At 48.7% G+C, this 21,478-nt stretch overlaps 1 protein-coding gene across 16 annotated transcripts in view; it reads left to right on the top strand.

Annotated features, from left to right (window-relative positions):
* EIF4G1 (eukaryotic translation initiation factor 4 gamma 1) overlaps positions 1-20,327 on the top strand; it is a 97,278-nt gene extending 76,951 nt beyond the window's left edge. For 14 of the 16 annotated variants that reach the window (XM_061637465.1, XM_061637464.1, XM_061637451.1 and 11 more), the window contains 16 exons: positions 987-1,238; positions 2,495-2,599; positions 4,000-4,153; positions 4,755-4,855; positions 6,154-6,256; positions 6,357-6,459; positions 9,123-9,382; positions 9,553-9,668; positions 11,871-12,043; positions 12,167-12,292; positions 12,399-12,480; positions 13,579-13,677; positions 13,857-13,991; positions 15,612-15,693; positions 18,308-18,448; positions 19,517-20,327. In XM_061637465.1, coding sequence (XP_061493449.1) covers positions 987-1,238; positions 2,495-2,599; positions 4,000-4,153; positions 4,755-4,855; positions 6,154-6,256; positions 6,357-6,459; positions 9,123-9,382; positions 9,553-9,668; positions 11,871-12,043; positions 12,167-12,292; positions 12,399-12,480; positions 13,579-13,677; positions 13,857-13,991; positions 15,612-15,693; positions 18,308-18,448; positions 19,517-19,698 — 2,214 coding nt within the window. In that variant the 3' untranslated portion in view covers positions 19,699-20,327. The remainder of the gene's footprint in view (positions 1-986; positions 1,239-2,494; positions 2,600-3,999; positions 4,154-4,754; positions 4,856-6,153; positions 6,257-6,356; positions 6,460-9,122; positions 9,383-9,552; positions 9,669-11,870; positions 12,044-12,166; positions 12,293-12,398; positions 12,481-13,578; positions 13,678-13,856; positions 13,992-15,611; positions 15,694-18,307; positions 18,449-19,516) is intronic. The other 2 variants (XM_061637467.1, XM_061637463.1) reach the window with 1 other exon arrangement.
* Positions 20,328-21,478: the final 1,151 nt, after the last annotated feature.

Raw genomic sequence — 21,478 nt, 5'->3', positions numbered from 1 at the left:
TGCAGGTCTGAGCTTTTCACCACCTCCAACGCATTGCCTGCAGTATCAGAGCAGAGGGCTGCCAGCCGCTTGCAGGCTGCTTTATAATGCATTGGGCCATTGGTCTTTCTTGCTTGCCATCGTCTCCTTTGCATGGCAGTAGCCCTCCCAGTCCTGATAGCGGCAGTTTTCTTTGTTTCTCACCTTGCTTTATTGCCTTCTGATAGTCCTGGATGACCGCCCTGTCCACAAGGAGGCGGGGTGTTTTTTGCTCTCAGAAGAGAAGCTCAACCAGGAGATGAACTGCAACTCCCATTAGCCCCAGGCAGTACAAAACATCTGGAGGGCACCAGGCTGGCAAAGCCTGGACCAGGAAGTACCATCTCTCTCCCCCTCCTGCAGAAGCATGTGCTGTACCTGTGGGCCCCTTCCTAACATGCAGAGGGTCAGTGTGTTTTTAGTGGATGCATTTGATGAAATGAACTCAAACTCACGGAGGTTTATGCCATAAATAAATTAGTTATCTTCAAGGTGTCACAAGACTCTTAGTTGTTTTGTCCTGCAACAGATTAACGTGGGTGCTCTTCTGGAAATTGTGGTTAGAATGTCACGCTAGGAGTAGAAGCATCCAGTTTCAAAACCCCAGTCGGCCCCAATGCTCGTCAGGTGACTTTGATTAGTTGTTATCCCTCAGCCTGACCTACCTCGCGGGGTGGTTGTTGTGAGCCTCGGAGGAAAAGTAGGATCGAAATGTAGTGAAGAATCAGAACATTTATGGGATTAACCTTTGTGAACTTGAAGCTACATAACTTTTAATATTAATACATGCACCCACGTGTGTGTATACGTGCATGAATATATATATATATATATATATATATATATATATATATATATGCATGCACACGCATTTAGTGTCTGGATATTTATATGTTGGAGAGAGCAAGGGCACCAATGGATTTCAGCTCTCAAATCCTCTCTGCTTCCATGCTGTGTTCTGCCCCTAGCCTGAGGAGAGAGCTCGTCTGAAAGAGGAACTGGATGACGCCCGGGACAAGGCCCGGCGGCGTTCTCTGGGCAACATCAAGTTTATCGGGGAGCTCTTTAAGCTGAAGATGCTGACAGAAGCCATCATGCACGACTGTGTGGTGAAACTGCTCAAGAACCACGACGAGGAGTCGCTTGAGTGCTTATGCCGGCTACTCACCACCATTGGCAAGGACCTGGACTTTGAAAAGGCCAAGGTATTGCCTTACCCGGTGAGATGGGAAAAGGGAAATTCCTCCAGAGCTTTTGTTTGGGGGGAGGATCAGATATCTCCTAGAAAAGCCAGTGTTCAGCAGTGCAGCTTTTGTAGCCCAGAGACGACAAGCCCCCATTTGCATTGCTCTTACATTTGGCGTTTCGCTTGGAGCGCAGCCCACAGAATCAGCCGAGTGGTTCGGGTGTCTCTCTACTTCTCCCCACCTTCCCCTGGTTTGATACTGGCTTCACAGTCCTTGCTTGCAGTCTTATCCCCAACCGCACCCTCTTTGGGGTCAGATTGGGAGTGCAGTTGAGCTGTGGCCCTCCAAATGTTGCTGGACAACATCTCCCATCATCCCTGACCGTTGGCCGTGCTAGCTGGGGTTGAGGGGAGTCTGAGCCCCAACAAATAGGGCCAAAGGTTCCCCACCTCTGGCATCGCACCGCTTCTTACCTGGATGGCTTCCCTTGATGTTTGGCAGGAGGGTCACCTGCCAGGTAAGATCTGGTGCTGCATTTTATGCCCATCATTTGAGGCAGAGAGGGTGGCAGGAGCTGGCAAAGAGGGACTGAGTAGTCAAAAGAAGCAAAGGCGGGGGATAATGGGCACACCGCACCTTCGTTGCAGGCGGGCCTCTCGTCAGTTTGACTCTCACTTCCTAATTGAAGAAGCAACTTCAGTGTCAAGCCTGACACTGATTTTATGCCTTCTACGTTAAATTTTACCTTTGTAATCTCTTTATATTGTATTTTATGTATTTTAATTGTATTTTAATTTATTTTAATGTTTTTGTGATTTTACTGTTTACAATTTTATTATGTACATGTTTGACTTTATTTTTGTAAGCTGCCCTGAGTGCCCTATTATAGGGTAGAAGGGCGGGATAGAAATATTTTAAATAAGTAAATAAATAAATAACTTGCAACTATTTCCCAACCATGCTTCTCAGTTTTCCATAGGTACTCCTGAGGGCTTGGAGGGAGCACACACACACCCAGCCCAAGCTACTGTAGGGAGGAGGAGAATCTGTCTCTTCTCTGTGCCCCTGCCCCCTTTCCCAGATTGGCTATCCTCAGCTCTAGAGAGTGGTTGCTACAGAGAACTTGCACAGAACTTGTTCCCTTTCTTGAAGCCCACATTTTACCAGGAGGTAGAGGCCCTTGAGCTTCTTGCCTTGGTTGCTCCCGGCCCTCCCGCACCTCCGTCGCAGCGCACAGCAGCAGCGCTGCTGATGGTTCTCACACCTTCCTTCGCCTCTTCCCCACCCAGCCTCGGATGGACCAGTACTTCAACCAGATGGAGAAGATAATCAAGGAGAAGAAAACATCCTCACGTATCCGCTTCATGCTACAGGATGTGATTGACCTCAGACGGGTAAGGTGCAGACGGTTGCTCCCTTGGGGCCCCTTGGGCTAGGCAAGAGCCCCACCCCCTTCCTGGGATAGTCCGGCCTGACTCCGGGTAAGGTGCAAAGACCCGCCTTTCCCTCCTGGGGCTAGCTGAGCCAACATGCTCTTTTTGTCTTGTCTTCCTAGCCCCTTTAGACACCGTGTTAGCCTGTGGCCCTTGGCCTGCGCAGCGTAGGCAATGGGCTGATAATACCACAAGCAGCTGTTTTTAAATGCAGGAAGGCTTCCAGCGCTGACCCTTTTTCTGCACCCGAGGCTGCCACGCTCTTAATCGCACGCCGAGAGAAGGTGCAGGCTTGCTAGGAGCATGTGCAGCTTGTTTACATATGCCAGGGATGCCCTTCAGATGTTGTTGGACTACAGCTCCCATCATCCTTGGCCATTGACCATGCTGACTGGGGCGGATGAGAGTTGGGAGTCCTGAAGGGTCACGGGTTCCCCATCCCTTACTTATACCCAATGGCCTTGAGATGGCAGCTCTCAATGTCCCGTAAATGGCTGCTTTAGAACCAGCATGTGAATTGCAAAATGCAAAGGGTTAGGCCTTTGGGAGTGCCAGAGGGGCTCAGGATTGTTGCAAGAGGGAAGGGCTGTGTACTTGGAAGGGACAGCCGCAAAAAGGCCCTATAGCATGTTGGGCTGAGCAGTTCCTTTTGCACAGGCTCCTATCAAGCCATGCTGTGGCGCCTGGACTGCTCTGGACGCACTTCCATTCCATTCTGTGTTGTTACTATTGCTACACTTAATTGTTTACCAAGTGCTGTTTTCAGAGATTCAAAACGGGCGCCCCGTCAGGATGGCTTGCTATCTCATAGGCAAAGTGCATGGGGAACAAGGCAGCTTTCCCCGATCTTGAGTCCCCGTATGTTTGGGGAAGGGCTATAGCTCAGTGGTAGAGCATCTGCCTTGCATGCAGAAGGTCCCAAGTTTGATCCTCTATATCCGCAAGTAAAACTGGGAAAGAGTCCCTATTGGATGCTCCGGAGATCGCCTGCCAGTCGGTGTGGACAGCATTGAGCTAGATGGTCTGATTCTGAATAAGGCAACGTCTCAGGATAATGCTGGGCTGCAAGTGCTGTCATCCCTCATCGTTGGCCACACTGACTGAAGTTGATGGGGGCTGTAGTCTAGCACCATCGGGGATCCCATCTTGAGGAAGGCTAGGGAAGATCAAAATGTATATAGTCAGTGGTCAGGTGCAAGAACGGCCAGTGATGGGGTTGGCCCTGGAAGAGATGAGCCCACAGGCAGCTGGTCCCGGCTAGGCTGACGGAGAGTGTGGTGCTGCCTGTCGCTTGCTCTTCCTTGCCTTTGTGCACTGGGTGCTGTAACCTCTCTCCTTGTTTTTCCTTATGCCTCTTGCAGAACAGTTGGGTGCCAAGGAGAGGGGACCAGGGCCCCAAGACCATTGACCAGATCCACAAGGAAGCTGAGATGGAGGAGCATCGTGAGCACATTAAAGTGCAGCAGCTGATGTCCAAGCAGGATAAGAGGAGAGGGCCTCCAGGCCCATCTGCAGGTGAGTGGAGGCCAGAGAGGGTGGATTGCCTTCTCAGTTGCTGGATCCACTATAGGGCAGCTTTGAGACCCCTGAGTTTGTTGGTCTCTGTGCGCACATACATGTCTGTGATGTTGCAGTGCACTGCCGTAAGATCTTCTAGTAACTGCTGGCTTACCTGTCTTTAAAGGGGGATTAGACATATTCCTGGAGGATGGATCTGTCCATGGCTGTTAGCTGTGATGACTAAATAGAGCCTCCAGGTTCAGAAGCAGTATGCTACTGAACATCAGTTGCTGGGGTTGGGGGCAGAGTGCGCAGGAGCGTTATTGCCTTTAAAGCACTTCTTCCCAGGGGCACCTGGCTGGCCAGTTTGGGAAACAAAATGCTGAGCTAGATAGGCCTTCAGACTGCCCGGCTCGCAGTATTTTTAAGTCACCCCCAAGCTGTCACATCATTCTTCCCTTCTACAGGCTTTCTTGCTCCAACAGAAGTAGTAGACTGGTTTGCATGTGCCCCACACACACACACACAATCTCTCTGTGTGTGTGTGTGTGTTACATGGGTGACTTACACAGTAGGCTGTTGCAAAAGATAGGCCTTGACTTGGGTGTCTCTGCAGGTGGGCGGGGGAGCCTCGTTTCAGATGACGGCTGGAACACCGTTCCCATCAGCAAAGGCAACAGGCCGATTGATACCAGCAGGTTAACAAAAATCACGAAGGTAAGCTGCTGGATTTGATTTTTTAATCTTTATTTTTTTGAGGGCAAGGGAGGAATGCTGGCTTCTGGAGCCATACCATTAGGCGGCTGGTCTTTTTTGGTTAAAGCCACGGTTCATTTCAGTTGCTACAGAGTAGAGAATTTCAAAAAACCAGCTTGCCATAAGAGTGCCTGCCTAAGTTAGCAGAAAGCTGAATTCACACACTTTTATCTCTTTTTATCTGTGTCCCTGCCTGGGGCTGACAGGGATTGTAGTCCAAAACATCTAGAGCACATCAGATTGTGTTTAAACACTCAGCTGGTGCGTGTGGGTGGTAAGACTGCACACATGTGGAATTGCATGCCTAAGTGAGGATGGGCGGAGCGCTTGTCCCTCCTCTACACCTAGCATAGAAACCAAACAGGCTATCAGAGGAAGGATAGAATTCTGTGTTGCTCCTCTGCCAGCACCCCTAGCAGGCTAGTAACATTTATGGACTTATTTGCAAGGTTATGTTAACTAACTCTGTAACAAAGAAGCTCGTTTCTTTGCGTGGGACAGAGGCGTTTCTGCTTCCAGAATTCAGCTTTTATGAATTTTGGAGTCATTGTTGGCATTATTGTTGACATAAACATGGAAAACAAGGGGATGATGACCATGTAGGGCATCGGTTGCCAACCTGTTTCCCACGGGCGGTATGTAGGCCCGCATCTGAGCTTTAATTTTTTAAAAAATAAATCTCCAGCCGTCCTTGAAAGAAAGTTATGGAGCAAATGTACAAGTACCCTTCTAAGTGATTTATGTGAAATGAGCCAGCCAGGCTGCCCCTGCCTGTCAATCATTAGTCAGTGAATGATGTCAGAGCTGTGATTGATTTGTGAGCTGACGTAGGGGACTGAGAGCTAATAGGGTTTGGGTGATAGAGAGGGCTGGACTGATAGGTTTGACAGCAGAAACTGCAGATATGCAGGCATTAATCCCCACATTCTTACCATTTGGAAGCCATATGTAGCCACTCTACTTTTTATTCTTTGAGCTCTCATGAGTCAAAGCTCAAAATATATTTCAGTGTCTGGCACAATGTTGCCCACATGGTGTTACAACCACAGATCCTCCTAATGTTATTTAACCTACATCATAATTCCTTGCCCACGCTCTTTGAAGCCATTTTCTGAATTCACGAGGCCTGGAAATTTCATGATTTTTATATTTCAAGTTCTCACAACACATTCTCCAATTGCTTAGTAGAAGAGTTGGGTGCCTGTTCCCTCCGACAGTGAGTGATCTCTCTCTGTCTCTCCCTCCCCTACCCCAAACAGCCAGGTTCAATCGACACCAGCAACCAGCTCTTTGCTCCTGGTGGGCGGCTAAGCTGGGGAAAAGGCAGCAGTGGTGGTTCAGGTGCCAAGCCGGCTGAACCAGGTAAGGCAGCTGGTGTAATGAAGCATTTGCAAAGTGGCTGCTCCTTCTGCAGATCCTTGGTCTTCTAACCCACTCTCTTGACTGTCCTTCCTTTGCCCAGCTTCGGACTCCAACCGACCAGCCACGAGTACCTTGAATCGCTTCTCAGCCTTACAGCAGGCGGCTCCTGCAGAGAGTCAGGACGCTCGGCGTGTGGTGCAAAGGTCAGTCTCCTTCCCACCCTTGCTTGGAGCAACAACGCACACCCCTGCCGCTTCTCAGACCTCCCGGAAGAATAGTCGCCATATCCATCCTGTTGTTTCAGGCATCCCAGCAGCATTGGTAGATTTTGCGTTTGCTCACCTGGGGGAAATGAGAGCTGCTGGGTGTGAGGAAGTGCTTCTGCCACACGTGACCTTCTCAAGCTCAAAGTGGGCGTGGCTGCTTGTAGGTTTTGGGGAGGAATACCAAAATCAACTGCTTGGGTTGGGGAGGGAGAATCCCCTTTTTTATTATTATTAACTTTTTTATATACAGAATTACACATTAATTACAGCTTCCAAACACGAGTACTGCTTGACATAAAAAGAAAATTTATATAACCAGAACAAACCTGAAACTCCCCCCTCCCATTTGCTGCAGAATATTGAATTTAAAGCCCATATATAATAGAGATCAGAAAATTCTTAAGATAAAGTTAAAAAACAAATATAGGACCATACATATATCAGTTTGAGTTTTTAAAGCATCTATCATTGTCTGTCAACTTAAAAATACCAAAACAAAAAAGACAAAATGAACTTGCACACAATGTTAGGCGTTCCAGATTCGAGCGTAATGTGGTGGAAGCTGTCTACCATGTTCTTTTTTATTTACGTAGGATCCCCATTTTGTGCTAATAAGTTTGCATAGTTCAATATGTGTACTTTATTCTGCCACACTGTGGGTTGTATCCAGCTAGGCTTTACTCAGAGTGGACCCATTGAAATGGTTGGATCTGAGTTAGTCATGTTCATTCATTTCAATTGGTTTACTCTGAATAGAACTAGCATTGAATACAACCCTGTATGGGTAACTCAAACATCCCAGGGGTGGAGAGAATCCTCTTTTGGGAGGAAGGGCAGGATAGAAATTCAGTAAATGAGTAAGTAGTGATATTCATATTCTGAATGTATGTATGCAACATAACAGCTTTTTACATTTTCATTTTCCTGATAACTTTTTTTTTTATTGCATGCTTCCAACTTCTGTGCTGGTAAAGAGAGCTTTAGAAGGGGGAGGTGGAACTTCCTGGATTGGGCTCCTGCTGGGAGGAAGGGTGGGATATAAATTTAAATAAATAAACAAACCTGTCGCCACCACTGCTCCAGAAGCTGCTGGACTCCAACTCCCATCAGCCCCAGCCAGTGTTCCCAGTGGTCAGGGATGATGGGAGTTGTAGTGCAACAAAGCCTGGAGGGCCACAGATTCCCATTCCTTGCTTTAGAGCCTACTATGTTCTTGTCTATAATAGTCAATAGACAGTAGTCAAGAAATCAGAAGGTGGCTAGGACTGGGGAGGGCAGCTATGAGAGAACTAGAAAAGGTCCTCAACTGCAAAGATGTATCACTGAACACTAAAGTCAGGATCATTCAAACCATGGTATTTTCAATCTCTATGTATGGATGTGAAAGTTGGACAGTGAAAAATGCGGATAAGAGAAAAATCAACTCATTTGAAATGTGGTGTTGGAGGAGAGCTTTGCGGATACCATGGATTGCAAAAAAGACCAATGACTGGGTGTTAGAACAAATTAAACCAGAACTGTCACTAGAAGCTAAAATGATGAAACTGAGGTTATCATACTTTGGGCACATCATGAGAAGACATGATTCACTAGAAAAGACAGTAAAGCTGGGAAAAACAGCAGGGAGTAGAAAAAGAGGAAGGCCAAACAAGAAATGGATTGATTCCATAAAGGAAGCCACAGACCTGAACTTACAAGATCTGAACAGGGTGGTTCATGACAGATGCTGTTGGAGGTTGCTGATTCATAGGGTCGCCATAAGTCGTAGTCGACTTGAAGGCACATAACAGTAACAACAAATGTTCTTGAGAGTGGGGACCTGAAGGAAACGTGATCTGGCTGGTGCTCCTGGACTCTACCCCATTGCTTGGTGCCCTTGTCTGCTTTCTCTTCTCAGCAGCATATATACAAATTGGCATTAGGGGAAGGGCCATAACTCAGTGCTTAAAGCACGTGCTTTGCACATAGACAGTCACAGGCTCATCCCTGTCCATCTCCAGTTAAGGAATCTTTGATCACAGGCCTGGGAGAGGACCCACCACCTGAGACCTCTTGAATAGACAGAACTAAGCCTGGCTGACTAAGGGCCAGTATAAGGCAGCCTTCCCTAACCTGATGCCTTTGAGGCGTTGTGGGCTACAACTTATCAGCCCTAGCCGGCACAACAGATTTATTATTTATTTATTTATTGCATTTATACCCCACCTTTCTTTTCATCATAGAAGCCCAAGGCGGCTTACATATGGTTCCCAGGCGGTCTCCCATCCAGGCACTGACCAGACCTGACCCTGCTTGGCTTCAGCAGGGAGCTGGCCTCATGTGCCTTCAGACCATAGCCTGGGAGATGGGAGTTGTAGTCCACAACATCTGGAAGGCATTGGGTTAGGGGAAGCTGTTACAGATCTTTGCCCTTTTCTTCCCTTGCAGAGGCTCTTCCTCTGTGTCTCTGCTTTCCTTCTGTATTGGTCGTGAGTGAGCCCAGCTGGCTGGCAGAAAGTGTGTGTTGCTCTGATTTCATTTGTGGAGGGCCAACGCTATGGCCTGCTCTGGGTTACTGCGTTGGCGGCTAGTGCAGCTTCCCCTGCGTGCTCTCCCTGCAGAAGCAGCAGTAGCCGCGACCGCTCTGAGAAGGGCAGCGAGCGAGGAGAGCGCTTGGAGCGTGAGCGGCTGGAGAGAGGCGAGCGCCTGGAGCGGTCAGAGAGGCTGGAACGGCCAGATCGGAACAGGGCCCCCGTCACCAAGCGCAGCTTCAGCAAGGAGATGGACGACAGGAGCCGGGAGCGCGAGAGGCAAGGGGTCCTCGAAACGGTGCGCAAAGTGGCCAGCATGACGGAGGAACGGGACAGAAGCAGGGAGCCTGGTGAGTGGCGGGAAGGTGCTGGCCTTATATTTACTTTTATTATCATTTTTATTTATTTATTACATTTATATGCCCCCCAAGCTCTCTGGGCGGTTTACAGCAAGCGATTCCCTACCCCCCCAAATCCATTTGGGGCCAGGAATTGCGCTGATCTCCCTCCTCCTCTGCAGCAAAGCGTGAGCCAGCGACCGCTGAGCCACCTGCCAAACCTGCCTTGTCCGAGGAAGAGCTGGAGAAGAAAGCCAAGGCTATCATTGAAGAATACCTGCACATCAATGACATGAAGGTTTGTGGCAGGAGCAGAGCGTGGGGGGGGAGATAGAAAGGCTTCAAGGTTTCTTGGGTTTTTTCCAAGGTGAAATATTTCACAGCTACTGTCAAGCTGGGATGTTACCCTTAAGGGAAGCCACAGAGTGGGACCCCGATAGGGACTTGGAGCAAAAAGGGGTCCGTAGTTGTGCGCAGGGATGGAGCATTGCATTTTGGAGGTGCTGAAGAGCAGGTTAAAGAGAGAGCCTGCCCTTGGAGCATTGCCTGCGAACCCTCTGAGAAGCGCAGTGCATCTGAAGAGCTCTTCAGCCAACGCACCAGTGTGGAGGAAGTTCCCCAGGGATAGGGAGTTTGTTTTTACAAAAGCCAAAAAAGTAGCACCACCACCACTGGCTTAATGGATGCAATCTAAACAAGCTGACGAATTACCAAGACCATACTTTTGGTATGCTCTTTTTTTTAATTCCTGTTTTACAGTTAATAGAGCCAAAGGGATGGGGTGGGGGTGGGGAAAGGATCCAGGTGTGCTTTTGATAACTCCCATCCCCACCAGTTTAAGGTTTGCCCTCACCCCCTTTGCTGATTTAATTCAGGGGTGAGGAATCAGAGGCCACAGAGCCAAATGCAGTCCTTTGGGCCTCTCCGTCTAGACCTCGTGGGCCACACCCCGTAAGTGGCCCTGCTCTGCAACCGCAACTGCTTGTCTGGATTGGAAGAGGTGTGTGCGTGTGTACGTTTGTGAACTGCCAAGTTTTTTTGTGGCTGGAATATGAGCTACTGTACGAAAGCACATTTGTTTGTTTATTTATTGCATTCATATACCGCCCCATAGCCGAAGCTCTCTGGGCGGTTTACAGCCATTAAAAACATTAAAAGCAAACATACACATTTAAAAACACATTTTTAAAAAACAATTTTAAAACACAATTTAATTTTTTTTTAAAACACATGCTAAAATGCCTGGGAGAAGAGGAGAGTCTTGACCTGGCACCAGAAAGATGACAGTGTTGGTGCCAGGCGCACCTCGTCACAGAAATCATTTGATTTATATCCCACCCTTCCTCTCAGCAGGAGCCCAGGGCGGCAAACAAAAGCACTAAAAACGCTTCAAAACATCATAAAAACAGACTTTAAAATACATTAAAGCAAAACGTCTTTAAAAACATTTTTTTTAAAAAGCTTTCAGAACGTCTTTTTTTTTTTTTTTAAGGTTAAAAGTTGCATCCCTAGCTTCGCCCTCTTTCTCGTCTGGCTCTGCTCATGACTGACATGTGGCTCTTGGAAGACTCTCACAAGGGACTGTGGCCCTTGGACTGAAAAAGACACCCCCCCCAATTAAATCATAATAATTTGATTTGATTTCTTACCCTCTGTTTACCATAAGGTCCAAGGCAGGTGACAGCAATTTAAAATTCAATATTAAAAACAGTTTGAAACAAATTACAGTCACAGGAGTAGGGTGGGTCCTGAAAATATTTATCTCAGGTGTCTAAGGTGACGAGGCCTTACGACAGAAGCTATATTGTGAAGGTGCCAGGCATACCTTTGTGGGGAGGGAATTCCACAACAGAGGATGCCCTCTCCCAGGCCACCACCCCCTCAACTTCTGAGGATGGTGAGACTAACAGGAGGGTAATCGGTGGAGACCTGTTCAAATTCACAAGGTGATTGGTCAGTCTGCCAGATGGGCTGGTCAACACAGGTGGCCCCGAGCTGGAGAGCCAGGGTAGTGTGGTGTAGTGGAGCTCGGGGGCTGTAGCTCAGTGGTAGAGCATCTGGCTTTCAATGCAGAAGGTCCCAGGTTCAATTCCCAGCATCTCCAGGTAGAGCTGGGCGAGAGCTGCCAGTCAGTGTAGACAGTACTGAGCTAGATGGTCTAAGGCACCTTCCAGGGTTCCTGTGTGTGGAATGTGACTTGGGTTGAAATCCCTGATAATCGTGAGGTTTATTGAGTGATCTGTGACCTCTCTGTAAGTCTCTCTGTGCTCCTTGGGAGTCAGGTATGTAATACCAGTGTAATAAATAAGTACTTAAATAAAGGGCTTTGCGCTCTGTATGGCAGTCTCTACGGATAGTATTGCCTATTTTTGATGTTGCTGCAGAATACGACACGGGCCCAAACTCTGCAAATTTAAGCCCTCGGGTTCTGCTGGCAGTGGGTGGGTCTGCTGGGAGAAGCTTGTGCTGAGTGGTCTCCTTCTCTGCCTGCATTTTGCAGGAGGCGCTGCAGTGTGTGCAGGAACTGAACTGCCCCTCCCAGCTGTACATCTTCGTACGGAACGGCATCGAGTCCACGCTGGAGCGGAGCACGATTGCCCGCGAGCACATGGGGCTGCTGCTGTACCAGCTGGTCAAAGGAGACAGCCTCTCCAAGGAACAGTACTACAAAGGGTAATTAAGGGGGTCCCGCTAGGGCCGTCTGTGGTGGCCGCGCTAACCTGTCCCAGTGTGCCTAGCAGCCCTTGAGCTCTGTAGACCCTGATTGCCCTCCCTTCCCTTTTTTCCCACCCGTAGATTGCATGAGATCCTGGAGATTGGTGAAGACATGGAGATTGATATTCCACACATATGGCTGTACCTGGCGGAGATCATAACTCCCATTCTGAGAGAAGGCGGTATCCCCATGGAAGAGTTGTTCAGGTGAGTGGCGCCCTTTTCCTGTCCTCCTCATGGGCCTTTTGTTTTGCTTGTTTTTCCCCTGGTGCATGACCTGCCCCTTTTGGTCTCCCCCCCCCCCTTTTTTCAGGGAGATCGGCAAGCCTTTGGTACCTATAGGCAAGGCCACAACTCTGCTGCTGGAGATCCTGGGCCTGCTTTGCAAAGGGATGGTAAGTTGCTGTCTTTTCAAAGACTTAATCTGCTTGGACAAGTAGGCCTGTCAAGTGTTGGCATGGGGGCAACCATGTGGCTGCATGTGGCCCTTGCAGACACACACGTGCGTGTGCACAGCGCTTTGTGCCCTGATTAACCTTGTTTCTTGGTCCTATCGGGGAGCTTGCTGGGATTGGTGAGTGACTGACTACAAAACATTTTCAGTGCCTATTACTATTATTATTATTGTTGTTGGTAATTAACTACATTTATATCCTGTCCTTCCTCTCAGAAGGAGCCCAGGGCAGCAAACAAAAACACTTAAAAATATATTCAAAACATCTTAACAACAAAAGATCTTTAAAAAAAAATCTAAAAACCATTTCAACCCAGATGCAGACAGGGATAAGTTCTCTGCTTAAAAGGCTTGTTGAAAGAGGAAAGTCTTCAGTAGGCGCTGAAAAGATAACAAAGATGGCGCCTGTCTAATATTTAAGGGGAGGGAATTCCAAGTTCCATAATGCTAAAGGTCCGCCTCCTACCTTGTGTGGAATGGACCTCCTGGTAGCGATTGACTGGGTATATATGGGGTAAAACAATCTTTCAGTTATCCTGGTCCCAACCTGTATAGGGCTTTGTACACCAAAACCAGCACCTTGAACTTGCCCTGGAAGCTAATGGGTGGCCAGAGCAATTTTTTCAGCAGCGGTGTGACATGTTGGCGATACCCTGCCCCAGTGAGCAGTGTCGCCGCTGCATTTTGCACCAGCTGCAGCTTCCACTCCAACCTCAAGGGCAGCCCCACATAGAACACATTACAGTACTCCAGCCGGGAGGTTACCAGTGCATGGACAACAGTGGTCAGGCTATCTCGGTCAGAAATGTCCACTAGCTGTCTTACCAGCCGAAGGTGGTAAAAGGCACTCCTAGCCATGGAGGTCACCTGGGCCTCTAGCGACAAAGATGGATCCAGGAGCACTCCCAGACTACAGACCTGCTTTTTCAGAGGGAGTACGACCCCGTCCAAAGCAGGCAACTGACCAATTATCCGAACTCGGGATAATTTGTGGGAGTCTTGTGTCCAATGGCCCTAAGATGGTCCCTGTTCCCTGTAGAGCCACAAGAAGGCAGGAACGCTGTGGAGAGAAGGAGGCCTTAGCTGGAAGGAGTTCCTGCCCGAGGACCAGGATGTCAATAAGTTCATCACCGAGCAGGTAAAAGCGATGAGCTTTTGTCGGGGAAGTTGGGGCAGCTTCTGAACCCTGAAGGGGCTGCCGTGTGGCCACTTAAGTATCCCCTGCTGTGACCCTGGTGGTGGTGGGGTTCCTGCTTTTGCCATTGACTCTTGCCCCTAACTATCTCTTCCCCCCCCCATTTTTCTCCCCCTGTTCAGAAAGTGGAGTACACAATGGGTGACAGTTCTGACGCGCCCAGCCGCAAGGAGCTAACGTCTGAAGATCTGTGCAAACAGCTAGAAAGGCTGTTGAAAGAAAATGCAAACCACCAAAGGATATATGACTGGGTTGAGGTGAGTTGGGAGAGGGGGAGTGCTGCGTGGGAGAGCACGGGCAGTCCTCCTGGGAGGTGCCTCTTGCAGTGCGGAGCTGGAGGAGTCAGTTGGGAGGGCAGGCTCTGCCAGCCTGAGCCCGTTTCCCTCTCCCCAGCTGCGTTCGTCCACTCGTTAACTAACCGGCCCTTGCTGAAGCATCTAAAGGACTCCTTCACCCAGCACATAGCTTAAATTATGAAATATATGCCAAGAAGAGGTAGTGATAGCCACCAACTTGGATGACTTTAAAAGAGGGTTAGATAAATTCCTGGAGGATAAGTCTACCAGTGGCTACTAGCCGTGATGGCTATGTTGTGCCTCTGAATTCACAGGCAGTAGGCTCCCAAATACCAGTTGCTGGAAACTGCAGGAGGGGAGAGTGTTCTTGCACTCAGGTCCTGCTTGTGGTCTTCCCATAGGCATCTGGTTGGCCACTGTGAGAAGAGGAGGTTGGACTGGATGGTCCACTGGTCTGATCCAGTAGCCAGGCTCTGCTCGCGATGTTCTTACATAGCGGGGTAAGGAGTCTCCAGGGCCTATCATGGCTCCCCAGAGGGTCCAGTTTGGCCCAAGAGGCCATTTTCCCTAAACTCACCCACCTGCCCATTGACATCACTAGTGATGTCAGCTGGTGGGCAGGAGGACAGGCTTTAATCCTGCATTGGCTGCGTGATCCTGTTCCCAGTAGGTAACGACCACACAGCCGAGGCTTTAGAATTTATCCCCACCCATCAGCACACGTGAGCGACTTCAAGGACGCTTGGGCAAAGGCTTTAAAGCTTAAAGGCTTTTGCAGGTCTCCCCTCCCTGATCTTGGAGACTTAAGAGAGAAGCGCAAGGGATTTTGACAGGCTGGCAGCCTCCTCCCGCCTGTCAGATTTGGCCCGCGAGCCAGATCCAGGTAAAGTTCTCGCCTGTGGAGCTAAAAACATTCTGGCCCATGAAGCCAAAAACGTTCTCCACCCCTGTTTTTAAAAATTCCTATTGCCGAGCGGAGGGGCTCTTTAGATCCAGGTGCCGGGTGAATTGTTCCACTATCGCTTGTGTGGAAGGGGGGACAGTATTGCCATTTCCTAGAGATGTGGGAATACCAAGGCAGGAGGTGATTTCAGAGCTGGTTACCTCAAAGTTTCAGCTTCCTGAATCAGAGTTTGTCTGGCAAGTTGCTCCTAATCGTCACACAGTCGTAGAGGTCCGGTGGGGAAGTGTTCCCTTCTAGCTCAGCAACCGCCTCTTTCGACTTGACATGCCACCGGATGCTGCATGAAGCACACCATTTTACGTTCTTGGGAAGCTCTGCCTCCTCACCTCCTTTTTTTGCTCAGGGAATGGGATTGTACCCTCCCCACCCCTCTGGTTGAGTCATTGTTGGGGGAATCTGGACATACTGCCAAACCTGAAGGCCTTCGTGGAATTGGCTTCCTTGCTAGCAGATGGAAGAAGCAGCTTAAACTCAGCAGGGACAATCATAATGATATCTTGTGTGGATGAAGTTCTGGCTCTGAGCGTGTGTGTGTTTTCATGGATTTCCAGGTTCTTAACATAGGTCAGGAGGGGGAGAGGCACTTTTGACCACTTGGCATCCTTCTCTCCCACCAGGTAAACCTGAGTGAACAGCAGGTCTCCTCCAACATGTTCGTCAGGGCCCTGATGACGTCAGTGTGCCATTCAGCTGTTGTCTGTAAGCATTTGCGCTTGTCCAGGGTGGGGATGGCAGGGTGTGTGGGGGGGGGGGTTGTGGTTTAGAGGGGAGTGGTGCATTCTGGATTTCTCTTGTAGCTTGAGCTGAGTTGGGTTACTGGTTTGTCAGATGAGAGCAGAGCCTAAATACCTTTGACCCACTAAGCCAAAAACAGCCCTGTAGCATTAAAAGGCTCTTAGTAAACTTGCTTATGGTACTTCTCTGGAAATACAAAAGCGGGTGAGTGGGTGGCAACAACTTGTCAAGCAGCTAGCAGGCTGTGGATGGTGGGCAGTGTCCTACTCTTATGGGTCAATGAAGGCCTGGTTTGGATTTGTTTGGGCTGATCTTTACCCACTCCCTCCAAACACTGCATTGAGAAGAGCAAGATTTCTCTGCTTAGAGATTATTCACATATTGAGAGATTGACATTTTGCATTTGTGCTCTCTCTCTCCTAGAGCAGGAGTGTGCCTCCTGTTCTATGCTTGGGATTTTCAGGCACTCATCTCGTTTTGCAGGGAAGCTGAGGTAGGCATGTGGTCTTGAGGGAGCTGGATGGTTAAAGGAAGGACAGGGAAGTCTCAACGTCCAAGAAGGCGGCAGGGGTCTCTAAATTCAGGCTGGCCATTTGTCTGTTGCATCAACGCTCTCCCTCGAGGGAATGCTCTTGTGAGCCAGTGTAGTGTTGTGGTTAGAGTGTCAGTTGAGGACCTGAGAGACCAGGGTTGAAATCCCCTCTCAGCCGTGGAATTCGCTGGGTGACCTTAGGGAAGGCGCTCTCTCTCAGCCTAACCTTCGTTTTTGTCTTACGAGGATAAAAAAGCTGGGGTGGGGGGTGGGAAGAACCATGTATGCCACCTTTGGAGAAAAGTTGGGATATAAATGTAATGAATAAACGCCACACTGAGTTTCAGATGCACCCTGCCTCCCCACTATCCCTCTGAGGCCCAGCGGTGATTGTCAGTGAAGTCCCTGCCCTTCTCTTCCATCTCCAGGTCAGATCAGGGTAGTGGGATTTGTCCCCCTGTATGCTGCACCTTGGAGAGGAATAAGACATCTTGCTACTTTTTCTGAGCCTTTCCAACATCATCCCAAAGTGTGGGCGATCCCCTTCCCTTGTTAACAGCTTGGGATAAGGTGTAGAATTTCACCAGCATAACAACAAAAATAAACATCCTGGCCACTTGATGGGCAAAGACTTGTGGGTCCCTGCAAGGAGCAAAGTGTAATCAGTTTCAACCACTGATCAAATATCCTATATTAGATGTGCATGGTGCATGCGTCTTTTGCTATGCTTGTACTGGAAGCTTTAACACAAGCAGAGCCAGGAATCTCAGTTCACCCCAGATGGCTGGGAGGCCACTGCCTGCCTCCTGTGCCATGCTGTTGTGGCAGCATGCACCTTAAACCTGGCTGCCATGTGGCATTGCTTTTCTTTAGCTACTACATTTCTATAGTACCGTTCCTCAAACAGGCACAGTGTAGCGTGCGGTTTTCCTCTGACATCGCCCTGCTCCCCTTTTATCCTCACATCTCCATTGTGAAGTAGGTGAGGCTGAGAGAGATTGGCCCACCCAGTGTGCTTCATGATGAAGCAGGGATTTGAACTCAGGTCTTCATAACTGAAGTCCGTTGTTCCATCTACTACAGTACTATACATGCACGCAAGATATAAAATGCAAGCAAGTGTGCATGCACTGGGGCTTGCGGCAGCAAGAGTGAGCCACTTAGACTCTGCCTCTTGAGCTGGTAGATTAGGGTTCCAAGCAGTATGGGAGCCCATGTGCCAAGCCAGGAGTTGCCTGTGGCCCTTGCGGGGTGGGATACTAATGTGAGAGGCCACACACACAAAAGCAATATTTAGAATGGATAACTATTTACTTACTTATTTATTAATAATATTTATTAGTCGCTTTTCCCCAAAAAAAGGAACTCAAAGCAACTTACAATGGGGGGGAACTGTACTCAAAGTGGCTTACAACAATTACAAAAACAATTTCATAATAAAATAATACAACAGCAGTAATAAAACAACAAATGTCACAGCTTATACCAATTAAGAGTTTGCAGGACTAATGCTTTTAATTCCTGATGTTATCTGGAATAAATACATTTTTAAAAAACTAGAACCATTATTACATTTTGATTTGGTGGTTTGTTCAGCTTGTGGTTTTTTCCCATAAATATCAATTGCCTGCCTTGTTTTCAAAATGGCTGGGAAAAGGCTCTTGATAAACTCATCTTTTTTTCACCTTTGCATAAAGTTTGGTTTTATTTGAGCTTTCATTTGTATTACTTATGTTGTTGTAACACGCCCTGGGATCTTAGGGCTAAAGTTGCATAATAAATCCGATGAGGATGACAGTAAGACTCATTCAGTCTTTATTACGGTCAATGACCAGAGCATAATAAAAACTACATGAAACATATTCTGCACATATATAATATATGTCAAACAAAATAAAATAGGAGTGCTAGGAGTAGTTGATGATGGTGTTGGTGGTTGTAGTTCTGGGGATTAGAAAGTCTTTATTGGCTGTTTTATAGATGTGGTGAATCTTGTGCAAAAAAAAAATCCTGCCTCTGAGCATCCCCCACCCACCCCTCTTGCAGTTGAGAATCCTTACCGGATGGACAGTCCTGTGATTAAGAGCCGAGCCAAACTGCTGCAAAAATACCTAAGTGATGAACAGAAGGAGCTCCAGGCCCTCTACGCTTTACAGGCCCTCGTGGTAAAGCTGGACCAGCCAGCAAGTAAGTGTTTTGCCCAGGGAAGTTAACTTTCGGTCCTAGTACGTATGCGGAGCTCTGTTACTCCCTTGCGTGTTGCAGAGGGTTGACGGAAAGGAGCAGTGGACAGTGGGAGGATGGTCTGGGGCTTGTGCTGAGGAATGACAGTTGAGTGGGCCTGGGTTTCGTTCCTCGTACACACGGAGGGGCACAGTCTAGGTTGCATTGTGAATCAGAGAGGTAAATACACAGTCAAAGTGCCTGCGGCAACTCCCCCATGAGGAAAGGTTGGGGCTTTTTAGTTTAGAGAAAGGCAGATAAAGGTACAACAATGACGACATGGTAGAGGTGTCTACGATTATGCAAAGTGGGGGGGAGTGGATAGAGAGGCGCTTTCCCCTTGCATGGTCCTAGTATCCACAGCCATCCCGCAGACTTTGGGAAGATTCAAGACAAAAGGAAGTTCTTAATCACACAGCACATCGTTAAAACTGTGGAATTCACTCCCACGAGAAGCAGTGATGGCCACCAACTTGGATGGTTTTAAAAGAGGATTGGACAAATTCATGGAGGACAAGGCCGTCAGTGGCTACTAGCTATGAAGGCTGTGTTCTTCCTTCGCTGTTAGAGCCAGTATGCCTTCAAATACCACTTGCTGGAAACTGCAGGAGGGGAGAGTGCTACTTGTGCTCAGGTCCTGCTTGTGGGCTTCTCAGAGGCATCTGGTTGGCCGCTGTGAGAACAGGATACTGGACTAGATGGGCCACTGGCCTGATGCTCTTCTTATGAGGTGCTGAGGTCCGGGGGATTCACTGGTTGTGATTAGCAGCCCAGAGGACTTACGTCTGTAGGAGCTGGCATAAGCAGGCTTGCTCTCTTCTTGTGGGAGCTACAATTCCCAGAGTTCCTTGGGAAGAGGGATTTGGTTGTTAAATCACTCTGGGACTTCTCCTTCCTCATGGCTTGGGCTCGAGGGATTAGTAATCTGACATGGTAAATGAAACCTCTTCCAAGTGTCCAGGGGAGTGAGGACTGGTGGCTGGATTTCTGTGTCATGTGACGCTCCCTCTCTCCCTCCCTCCCCTCTTCCAGATCTACTCCGAATGTTCTTCGATGCCTTGTACGATGAGGATGTGATTAAAGAGGATGCCTTCTACAAGTGGGAGTCGAGCAAAGACCCAGCCGAGCAGCAAGGGAAAGGTGTCGCGCTCAAGTCCGTCACGGCCTTCTACACTTGGCTGCGCGAAGCTGATGACGAATCTGACAACAACTGAGCACCCCCATTGGGGGCGGGGGGGGGCGGACTGAGCCTGCCCCGGCTGCTCTGACCCCTCCCCAGAGCCTTGGACTCCTTTGGGTTGGCAGCGTGGGGGAAGGATGCACAGGACTGGGTGCCGCTGTTCATACCTCCCCTTCATAGGACTTCTTTTTTTCCTTTTTTTTTTTGGTTGGGATTTTTTGTTTTTTTGTTTTAACAGCCTGTATTGGTTTGTGTCTGACGATAATAAATTGATGCTGAAGGAGGCGGTAGATGTTGCTGTGGGCGCTCCGCTCAGCCCCTCCCCAGGCCAGTGCCCCAGGGCACCTGGATGATTTTAATGAGCGGGGCCCCCATTTCTTGCAGATGCAAAGCGCCCAAAACACATGTCTATGGAAGGGGGGGCTGGGGAGCCTGATGCCTCTGCTCCCCCCATCTCCCCCTCCCAGTTATTGATGAAATATAGAGAGATTATATAAATATATATATAAAATATAAATATAGACTTATTAAATCTTTTGAGGTTTGAGAGGATAGGACTCTGCTGTCCACAGACTTTGCCCTCCTAACTCCCACCCCCTTCCCTGCGCCCTCGGATCACCGCCTGGAATTACACAAAACCTCTTGACGGATGTTGTTGCTTTTTTAAAAGAGAGAGAGAGGGAAAAAACCATTTCAAACATCCACTTTGCTTGGGAGCTGTTGGAAGTGTTGCCAGCGGAGGGATGAGGGGGTCATGCTTGCAGCTCTGTGGGGGGGGGGGCTTCCTTGGGCCGGCCCTCTCCTTGCCACACCCTCTTTCCATGCCTTCACTGAGGCCGCGGTTGTGCAACCCCATCCACTTCATCTGCTCTGGATGGTTAAAAGAGCTGCTCTTGTCATGGCGAGAGAAAGGGAGAGGGGGAAAAATCCACAGTACAAATACGAAACAAGGATTCAATTACCGGTCACATGAATTTGTAAATATTTTTTCTTTTTTCTTTATGGAGTATTTAATTGACGATTCAAAAGCATCTTTTCACCGTAAACTGGAAATAAAAAAAAAAGAACATTGCTAAATAAAGGTGACGTGTTGCTGCTGTTACATCCCTGCCTCGCCTTGGCAGGTCCGTCAGGAGAGAGTGAGAGCCCGGGGCTCCTGTGCCCACCTTCTGCCTACCGCCTGACCTACAGAAAAGGGGCAGGGATGTTATTCCCTATCCGCAAAAACGAGAATGAGCACGGCTGAAGAATATACCCCGGGGGAGAGGGAGGGAGAGGGAGTTGCAAACATTGCCAAAGGGTCAAGTGCAAGTGGAATCAACTTGGGTGAGGCAGGCAAACCAGGGCCTCAGGCTTGGTTCCTTTGCAGGCTTTCACAAATGCAGGAAATTTGACTGCGAAAGAGTTGAGGACAAATGGACTTTGCCAGGTCCTAGGGCAAACAATACTTTGGAAAGGCACAGACCTCAGAGGTAGGGTGCATGGCTTGCATGCAGAAGGACTCCGGTTAATCCCTGAAAGGATTTCCCAGGGTAAGACAGTCCAAGGCACTGCATTAAAAGTAATCAGGGGTGAGGAACCTGTGTGTGTGTGTGTGTTTGGGTCGCCAGGTTCCTGGCCTGAGACTGATCCTGTAACTTTAGGAGAAGAGAAAGCCAGCCAAGTGCAGGTGTTCTTGCAACACTGTAAAGAGAAAAACCACAAGGTGGAATACTCCCTTCTCCCTGCACAACTTTTAAAGATACAAAAGACCTCTTGGTTGCCAGGCCTGGCAACCAAGAAGTTGTGCAGGGGAAAGGAAGAATTCCACCTGG

This window comes from Rhineura floridana, chromosome 7 (assembly GCF_030035675.1).
Source record: "Rhineura floridana isolate rRhiFlo1 chromosome 7, rRhiFlo1.hap2, whole genome shotgun sequence".
Taxonomy (NCBI): Eukaryota; Metazoa; Chordata; class Lepidosauria; order Squamata; family Rhineuridae; genus Rhineura; species Rhineura floridana.
This window is presented reverse-complemented; position numbering and strand designations above follow the sequence as displayed.